This window comes from Halichoeres trimaculatus, unplaced genomic scaffold (assembly GCF_033239565.1).
Source record: "Halichoeres trimaculatus isolate MK-OKI-2021-1 unplaced genomic scaffold, fHalTri1.1 fHalTri1_scaffold_8, whole genome shotgun sequence".
NCBI lineage: Eukaryota > Metazoa > Chordata > Actinopteri > Labriformes > Labridae > Halichoeres > Halichoeres trimaculatus.
In genome coordinates, this window is record NW_027437186.1 from 151,784 (window position 1) to 162,500 (window position 10,717).

At 49.0% G+C, this 10,717-nt stretch overlaps 1 protein-coding gene across 1 annotated transcript in view; it reads right to left on the reverse strand.

The window, feature by feature from the left end:
- Positions 1–717: 717 nt before the first annotated feature.
- ppp2r5d (protein phosphatase 2, regulatory subunit B', delta) overlaps positions 718–10,717 on the reverse strand; it is a 44,325-nt gene continuing 34,325 nt past the window's right edge. Inside the window, exons 16-17 of the mRNA XM_074676172.1 lie at positions 7,272–7,385; positions 718–5,079 (exon numbers count right to left, since the gene is read on the reverse strand). Of these exons, the coding sequence (XP_074532273.1) occupies positions 4,942–5,079; positions 7,272–7,385 (252 nt within the window). The 3' untranslated portion in view covers positions 718–4,941. The remainder of the gene's footprint in view (positions 5,080–7,271; positions 7,386–10,717) is intronic.

The window sequence follows — 10,717 nt, forward strand, 5'->3', positions numbered from 1 at the left end:
ACTCACCCAGAACCCAAGGCAGCGGATCCCCTTTTACCCCATGCCCCAGGGGGCATGGTAGAAACAGGGGTGTGAGAAGAGCCCCCTACCCTACCTCCCCCAATCTGTAGTGTGTGGATGTTTGTGATCCTAATGCAGTTGAAAAGAAAAGTTAAAATTGGGGAGTGGACGGCCTCGTAGCTTATGGGGCAGTGCCCTTCAGGTGGTTAGCTCAAAGTGCCCTGCCTACCATATACCACTTGGCCCACCCCAAGGGTCTCTGTGTGTGTTGTGTAGAGTAGTTGGCATCATGTAGGGATGTCTAAGTGTAAGTAAAATTGAGGCGCAAGTCTTATCAGGGTGTAGCAGAAGTGGTCCCTAAGGACCTCTACCCCATTTTATTTCCAACACCAAACATTAACGTCAATGTGTCTTAACCCTGTGGCACAGCGGGGTGACAGTCAACCCAGATCCCTGACAGCATCCCTGGTTCCCTCTCTGTTGGTTTGCCATGGCAAAGATTTCTGATGGCCGATGTGTTGGGGATGATTTCAGGTTGGCAAACACTACCTTGAAAATGAGAAGGGGCCACATCTGTGCAAACCAAAAGTTCCCCACAGGAGCTCTGACTGAGCCTCTTCAAAGACTTACACAGTCTGGGAAATTTCAGCTTCACTCTGTCTGCGAAGACTGAAAAAATACAACAACATCTCTGGACTTCTGTATTTGATCAACTGTAGATAAGCTTTAATCCTTCATTACAGACCCATGTTAAACTGTCAGTATTCTTTTTCATTTATCAGTTCAATAATCCGAACAAATCACAGAGTGAAAAGTTCATCCAGCCCTAAAGTTATTGCTCTGTTCAGAAGGTGAAAGTCTTACCCCTAAATTCCACCGCATGCGCCACGCCGCGCTGTGCCGTGCCGCGCCCTTGAAATGTACTGCGGAGCACTTAGCTTCCATTATAATCTATCAGGCAAATTCCACCGCACATGCTGCTGAAGCAGCGGCGCACACCGAGGCGCAAGAAATAGGTCTATTTTCTGCACGGCTGCTTCCAAAACCCATAAATTCAGTGTCAATAAAAAAGCACTAGACAGAAAGTCACTGTGTGAAGTACCCGGAAGATTCCAAATAAAACACAATGCACAAACTCTCCAATCTAAATTTCCCCCATATGTTAGACATACGTCACATCTGAAGGCACGTGCATCAGGTAAACAGTCGGTCAGAGGGTCCCAAACGCAACTCGACGCCATGGATGAAGAGAAGCTGATCGTGGAAGTGGAGAAGTTCAACATTCTGTATGATCCCATCCTTTTAATAAGGATACAGGCAGAAAGGACAAGGTGTGGACTGACATATCAAAAGTTATGGTAGTGGATGGTGATCATGTGATATCGCTATTCACACGAGAGCCTGTGACTCTCTGAGGACCAGCCCTCCCCCTCTGGATTGAGCAGCTCTGCACGGCACAGCCACAACGGTGGAATTTAGGGGTTAGACAGACCTTACATTCCACTTCAATTTATTGAAACATTGATTGATTTGATTGATTTGAATGATTTTTAATGATCCTGAAGCGTGTGTGTGTGTGTGTGTGTGAGCATGTGTGTGTGAGCTGGTATGACGCTCCAGATGTCTGATTGTCAAACATGTCCTTTTTATTTTGTTCTGTACATACATGAGCAGCTGTACAAAATCTGACTGAAACCATGTCTTGATGGAACTCATTAAAGGTCATCGTCTGTACACCACCATGGGGGGCAGCATTCAGGGCCTGGTGTCAGGACTCCAGTGGAGCCTGCGCCACCATGCTTCTTCTTCTTCTTCTTTAAAGACTCCTTCATCCCCCTTCTCCTCCTCCTCCTCCTCAGCATTTAGGAAAATAGGTCACTCTAACTGTCGTACATACACGTCCTCCTTGTTGGGTGCCACACAGCTCAGACTGGAGTTTCAGGACTCAGGTGGTTTCAGAGAGAGAGGGCAGAAAACGTCATGTGCAGAATACAGAAACATAAAATATAACAGGTCCTAGAAAAAAAACAGTAAGAAGAATGGGTTTGGACCAGTCCTTGGACCTGGAGACAGATAAGCCTGGGGAGACGTACAGGCACCAAGGAGCTGAGATCCATAGAGGTTAGACTGAGTCTCCTCAGGATCCACTCACTGACTGGTTTTTAATCCTCTGAATGTGCAGCAAACACCAGCAGCTCATCACAGCACAGCTCCTGGAGCAGGCTCAGGATTAAGACGCACCAGGGTACACAGGTTGGATTTCAAGTCCAGACCACTGGGGCCTGTGATCCATTCAGCAGCCTTCTGAAAGCAGTCAGGATCCATAGAGATGGTCCCTCATGACAGGATCAGGATCCATGAAGCTGATCCTTCATGACAGGATCAGGATCCATGAAGCTGATCCTTCATGACAGGATCAGGATCCATGAAGCTGATCCATCATGACAGGATCAGGATCCATGAAGCTGATCTTTCATGACAGGATCAGGATCCATGAAGCTGATCCATCATGACAGGATCAGGATCCAAGAAGCTGATCATCATGAGGGGATCAGGATCCATGTAGCTGATCCATCATGAGGGGATCAGGATTCAAGAAGCTGATCTTTCATGACAGGATCAGGATCCATGAAGCTGATCCTTCATGAGGATTTTGTTAGATCCTGCCCTAAAATGGGACCAGTATCTTAACGGTGTGTTTCTTCAGGTTCGCTCACTCTGTTCATCTCTGGTTCACGTAAACACGTAAACACTGAGGCACTTCTGTTAGAGTCAGCTCATTTGGGCCCCCTGGTGGCCAAACTGTAACAGCTTGGTTTGATCAGAGAACCTGTAGGGTCAGTATCCCAACACCAACATCATCATACAGGACCACAACAATCAGCTGGTTTCAGAGCTGTAGAGGTATTTTCCCATGCACCAGATGATCGGCTCAACTTTACTTCAGTGGAGATGTCCCAAAAGCTGCTTCTGAACAAGGCAGTTATAGGGCCACCTACAGGCCTGGCATGCTTACTACAGTCTTTTCAGTCCCTCAGCGATTCTGTGTAAACGCATTTTTTTTTTCACTGCATTTAAACTGCATTTTAGCATTTATGGATGAAATGTTGTGATGTAAAGGTGAGGCCTCAAACAAAAGCTCTTTATGAGCTGTGACTCCTAACCAGTGGGATCAGACTGAGCGTGCTCAGACTGGATCGAATGATAAACTGTGACTCCTCTCTAACCAGGGGGATCAGACTGAGCGTGCTCAGACTGGATCGAATGATGAGCGTGGGATGTTACAAAGAAAGGAAAGCTCAGCTGATGGAGGGCTCATGTGGTCTAGTCTGGGTTTATCTGTATAAATTTGTTGTTTGCTGTGTTGTTAGAGTTTGAGGAGGACTGGGATTGATACATTCAGGGTGGATTACAGGAGATGGTATCTGAGATGATGCTTTGAACATAAACTGGTTAATTTCTCCAGCATTGCAGAAAATAAAAGTGGACACAGAAAGATTTGTCACAATAAACTAAACCCCCTGGACAGCATCCATATGTGGATTTTGGCTGGTGCTGAGTTTCCAGCGCGTGGTCCTTTTTAGAGCTCAGACGATCAGGATCTGGTCATCTCTGAAAGTCTGACTCTGGACCTGATCTGTGGTTGAAAAGAACCTCACGCGACTTTTTAGCTGCACTGACAGTGACAGACTTGGATCCTAATCGATGGGTTGTGCTGATCAATCACTTTTCTAACTGTTGCATCACCCCACCCCCACCCCTGAGCCTGTCATCCTGTTGACCTTTGACCCACAAACACATGGCAGAAAGATTCAGGTTGAAGGTTTGAGATTTGACACAATTGAACAGAAACCCTGAAGCAGCTTCTGACAGGAAACACACCCTGGAGCAAACAGAAAATAACCACAGAGCAAAGCCCTGCTCCTGCTGATTGGACGACTACATTCATGTGTCTTTGACTTGTTGTCATCATCATCATTATCATCATCATCATCCTCAACAGCCTGTCTGAAGCTGCTTCATTTCCAGTTTGCCTCAGGTCCATGCTGACAGGTGGTTGGTCAGTTCCAGTTGAGGGGGCAGGGCTTTGTGGTTAGGACTGAGGCAGGCAGTGAAGTATCAGGTGGTGCGTTCAGGTGTCATAGGACAGACACAAAACGTGAGAGCTTTGTTTCTCTGCAGTGATGGAGCAGAACCGGTCCATGGAGCGTTCTGGACTCTGTGTGGGCTCTCTCTTGTTTTGGTCACTTATAAAAAGACAAACAGCTGCTGCAGAACACGTCGCTGCTGGCTTCAGATCACACACAGTGATGTGGTGTCAGTGGTTCATGTAATCAGCAGGCTGTGCTGCATATCACCGTCTGAATGCACAGCAGTCCGCTGATTCTGCTGCTGAATGGCTGAACGACCATCACACATGTCCGCACCACGTCTGGACGGAGGCTGCAACAGGACACAAGACCAACTGTGAGTTCAGATGCCTCCTAAGGCAGAGCAGACCAAGAACCAAAGTCTTCAGGATCTCTGAGTCACTGCAGTGGAAAAGGCCTTCTTGTGATGCATTCAGGGACCTCTCTAGTCTCTGGGGTGGCAGAGCTGGTCCCAGCAGTGGTGGTTAAGGACAGACAGCAGCAGGTATTTGCAGGTGAAGGTGTCGGAGGTGTTAATGCAACATGAAGTTGATGATGTCATTGTCACATGACTGCTGAAACACTGAGACAGCACGTGGAACAGACAGAGCTTCTACAGTGTCCTACATGTGATTGGCCACCAGGGGTCAGAGGTGAGAAGGTTTGGTTTCTTTGTTTTCTTTTGAACGCAGCACCGGCTCCATCGGAATCCGACCCAAGACCAGCTTCTCCACAACAGCTTTAACCTCCCCCCAACATGGACGCACAAGAGGGGGGCGGAGTCAGGCTCAGAGGGGGCCATCTCTCCCGGTCAGAGAGCTTCCTGATTAGCTGTCAAGTACTCTTCGGCTCTCTTGTGAGCCTCCAAAGCTTTGATGGTGTAGACATCCTGCGGCAGCTCAGACTTCCTCCTCATCAGGACCTTGTCCTTCTTCAGGTCCTTCAGACCCTGGGAGGACAGGGTTCAGTGGGGTTAGAGAGACTAGAACAACCTAGAGCTGTATATGAGCTGACTGACTGACTGACTGACCAACTGACTGACTGACCAACTGACTGACTGACCGACTGACTGACTGACTGACTGACCGACTGACTGACTGACCAACTGACTGACTGACCGACTGACTGACTGACTGACTGACCAACTGACTGACTGACCAACTGACTGACTGACCGACTGACTGACTGACTGACTGACCGACTGACTGACTGACCAACTGACTGACTGACCGACTGACTGACTGACTGACTGACCGACTGACTGACTGACTGACCGACTGACCGACTGACTGACTGACCAGCTGACTGACTGACTGACTGACCGACTGACTGACTGACTGACCGACTGACTGACTGACCGACTGACTGACCAACTGACTGACTGACTGACCAACTGACTGACCAACTGACTGACTGACCAACTGACTGACTGACTGACGAACTGACTGACTGACTGACTGCCAAATGACTGACCGACTGACTGACTGACTGACAAACTGACTGACTGACTGACAAACTGACCAACTGACTGACTCACTGACCAACTGTCTGACTGACTCACCAACTGACCGACTCACCGACCATCTGACTGACTGACTGACTGACTGACTGACTGACCAACTGACTGACTGACTGACTGACTGACTGACCAACTGACTGACTGACTGACCAACTGACTGAATGACTGACCAACTGACTGACTGACCAACTGACTGACCGACTGACCGACTGACTGACTGACTGACTGACCGACTGACTGACTGACCAACTGACTGACTGACCGACTGACTGACTGACTGACTGACCGACTGACTGACTGACTGACCGACTGACTGACTGACCAGCTGACTGACTGACTGACCGACTGACTGACTGACTGACCGACTGACTGACTGACCGACTGACTGACCAACTGACTGACTGACTGACCAACTGACTGACCAACTGACTGACTGACCAACTGACTGACTGACTGACCAACTGACTGACTGACTGACTGACCAACTGACTGAATGACTGTCCAACTGACTGACTGACTGACTGACAAACTGACTGACTGACTGACTGACAAACTGACCAACTGACTGACTCACTGACCAACTGTCTGACTGACTCACCGACTGACCGACTCACTGACCATCTGACTGACTGACTGACTGACTGACTGACCAACTGACTGACTGACTGACTGACTGACTGACCAACTGACTGACTGACTGACCAACTGACTAAATGACTGACCAACTGACCGACTGACTGACCAACTGACTGACTGACTAACTGACAAACTGACTGACTGACTGACAAACTAACCAAATGACTGACTCACTGACCAACTGTCTGACTGACTGACCCACAGACTGAGTCACCGACCACCTGACTGACTGACTGACTGACTGACCATCTGACTGACTGACTGACTGACTGACCATCTGACTGACTGACTGACTGACCAACTGACTGACTGACTGACCGACTGACTGACTCACTGACAAACTGACTGACCAACTGATCAACTGACTGACAAACTGACTGACTGAGTGACCAACTGACTGACTGACTGACTATCTGACTGACTCACTGACCAACTGACTGACGAACTGACTGACTCACTGACCAACTGACTGACTCACTGACAGTCTCACTGACCAACTGACTGACTGACTAACTGACCAACTGACTGACTGACTGACCGACTGACTGACTGACTCACTGACCACATGACTGACTGACTGACCAACTGACTGACTGACTGATCAACTGACTGACTGAGTGACTAACTGACCAACTGACTGACTCACTGAAAAACTGACTGACTGACTGACAAACTGACTGACTGACAGACTCACCGACAAACTGACTGACTGACTGATTGACTTACTGACCAACTGACTGACTCACTGACAAACTGACTGACTGACTGACTCACTGACTGACTCACTGACAAACTGACTGACAAACTGACTGACTGACTGACAAACTGACTGACTCACTGACCAACCGACTAACTCACTGACCAACTGACCTACTCACTGACAAACTGACTGACTCACTGACTGACAGACTGATATGATGACTGACGGACACTGACTGACACACTGTCAAACTGACTGATCAGCTGATAAACTGACAACAAGGTACCTGAGCAGCTTCGCTCTCAACAGTCTTCTTCAGCAGCTGGATGTCCTCAGCTGTGGGGGTTTCTGTTTCCATGGCATACACAGTCACAGTGTTACTGTCACTGTACAGCATGTACTGAAACACACAGCAGAGTTCACATGTGAGAAAGCACACGTTAAACCAAACATACGGACCAGATCAACCATGGTTTGGATTAGTAAGTAACTGTGCTAAGTTGGTGGTTTGACACAGAGACAGAGACAGGAGGACGGTTGGTGGTTTGACACAGAGACAGAGACAGGAGGACAGTTGGTGGTTTGACACAGAGACAGAGACAGGAGGACAGTTGGTGGTTTGACACAGAGACAGAGACAGGAGGACAGTTGGTGGTTTGACACAGAGACAGAGACAGGAGGACAGTTGGTGGTTTGACACAGAGACAGAGATAGGAGGACAGTTGGTGGTTTGACACAGAGACAGAGACAGGAGGACAGTTGGTGGTTTGACACAGAGACAGAGATAGGAGGACAGTTGGTGGTTTGACATAGAGACAGAGACAGGAGGACAGTTGGTGGTTTGACACAGAGACAGGAGGACAGTTGGTGGTTTGACACAGAGACAGGAGGACAGTTGGTGGTTTGACACAGAGACAGAGACAGGAGGACAGTTGGTGAGTTGACATAGAGACAGAGACAGGAGGACAGTTGGTGGTTTGACATGGAGACAGAGACAGGAGGACAGTTGGTGGTTTGACACAGAGACAGGAGGACAGTTGGTGGTTTGACATAGAGACAAAGACAGGAGGACAGTTGGTGGTTTGACATAGAGACAGAGACAGGAGGACAGTTGGTGGTTTGACACAGAGACAGAGACAGGAGGACAGTTGGTGGTTTGACATAAAGACAGAGACAGGAGGACAGTTGGTGGTTTGACACAGAGACAGAGACAGGAGGACAGTTGGTGGTTTGACACAGGCACAGAGACAGGAGGACAGTTGGTGGTTTGACACAGAGACAGGAGGACAGTTGGTGGTTTGACATAGAGACAAAGACAGGAGGACGGTTGGTGGTTTGACACAGAGACAGGAGGACAGTTGGTGGTTTGACACAGAGACAGAGACAGGGGGACAGTTGGTGGTTTGACATGGAGACAGAGACAGGAGGACAGTTGGTGGTTTGACATAGAGACAGAGACAGGAGGACAGTTGGTGGTTTGACACAGAGACAGAGACAGGAGGACAGTTGGTGGTTTGACATAAAGACAGAGACAGGAGGACAGTTGGTGGTTTGACACAGAGACAGAGACAGGAGGACAGTTGGTGGTTTGACACAGGCACAGAGACAGGAGGACAGTTGGTGGTTTGACACAGAGACAGGAGGACAGTTGGTGGTTTGACACAGGCACAGAGACAGGAGGACAGTTGGTGGTTTGACACAGAGACAGAGACAGGAGGACAGTTGGTGGTTTAACACAGAGACAGAGATAGGAGGACAGTTGGTGGTTTGACACAGGGACAGAGATAGGAGGACAGTTGGTGGTTTGACACAGAGACAGAGACAGGAGGACTATTGGTGGTTTGACATGGAGACAGAGACAGGAGGACAGTTGGTGGTTTGACTCAGGCACAGAGACAGGAGGACAGTTGGTGGTTTGACACAGGCACAGAGACAGGAGGACAGTTGGTGGTTTGACACAGAGACAGAGACAGGAGGACAGTTGGTGGTTTGACACAGAGACAGAGACAGGAGGACAGTTGGTGGTTTAACACAGAGACAGAGATAGGAGGACAGTTGGTGGTTTGACACAGAGACAGAGATAGGAGGACAGTTGGTGGTTTGACACAGAGACAGAGACAGGAGGACAATTGGTGGTTTAACACAGAGACAGAGATAGGAGGACAGTTGGTGGTTTGACACAGAGACAGAGATAGGAGGACAGTTGGTGGTTTGACACAGAGACAGAGACAGGAGGACAGTTGGTGGTTTGACACAGAGACAGAGACAGGAGGACAGTTGGTGGTTTGACACAGGCACAGAGACAGGAGGACAGTTGGTGGTTTGACACAGAGACAGAGACAGGAGGACAGTTGGTGGTTTGACACAGGCACAGAGACAGGAGGACAGTTGGTGGTTTGACACAGAGACAGAGACAGGAGGACAGTTGGTGAGTTGACATAGAGACAGAGACAGGAGGACAGTTGGTGGTTTGACATGGAGACAGAGACAGGAGGACAGTTGGTGGTTTGACACAGAGACAGGAGGACAGTTGGTGGTTTGACATAGAGACAAAGACAGGAGGACAGTTGGTGGTTTGACACAGAGACAGGAGGACAGTTGGTGGTTTGACACAGAGACAGAGACAGGGGGACAGTTGGTGGTTTGACATGGAGACAGAGACAGGAGGACAGTTGGTGGTTTGACATAGAGACAGAGACAGGAGGACAGTTGGTGGTTTGACACAGAGACAGAGACAGGAGGACAGTTGGTGGTTTGACATAAAGACAGAGACAGGAGGACAGTTGGTGGTTTGACACAGAGACAGAGACAGGAGGACAGTTGGTGGTTTGACACAGGCACAGAGACAGGAGGACAGTTGGTGGTTTGACACAGAGACAGGAGGACAGTTGGTGGTTTGACACAGGCACAGAGACAGGAGGACAGTTGGTGGTTTGACACAGAGACAGAGACAGGAGGACAGTTGGTGGTTTAACACAGAGACAGAGATAGGAGGACAGTTGGTGGTTTGACACAGGGACAGAGATAGGAGGACAGTTGGTGGTTTGACACAGAGACAGAGACAGGAGGACTATTGGTGGTTTGACATGGAGACAGAGACAGGAGGACAGTTGGTGGTTTGACTCAGGCACAGAGACAGGAGGACAGTTGGTGGTTTGACACAGGCACAGAGACAGGAGGACAGTTGGTGGTTTGACACAGAGACAGAGACAGGAGGACAGTTGGTGGTTTGACACAGAGACAGAGACAGGAGGACAGTTGGTGGTTTAACACAGAGACAGAGATAGGAGGACAGTTGGTGGTTTGACACAGAGACAGAGATAGGAGGACAGTTGGTGGTTTGACACAGAGACAGAGATAGGAGGACAGTTGGTGGTTTGACACAGAGACAGAGACAGGAGGACTATTGGTGGTTTGACATGGAGACAGAGACAGGAGGACAGTTGGTGGTTTGACTCAGGCACAGAGACAGGAGGACAGTTGGTGGTTTGACACAGGCACAGAGACAGGAGGACAGTTGGTGGTTTGACACAGAGACAGAGACAGGAGGACAGTTGGTGGTTTGACACAGAGACAGAGACAGGAGGACAGTTGGTGGTTTAACACAGAGACAGAGATAGGAGGACAGTTGGTGGTTTGACACAGAGACAGAGATAGGAGGACAGTTGGTGGTTTGACACAGAGACAGAGACAGGAGGACAATTGGTGGTTTAACACAGAGACAGAGATAGG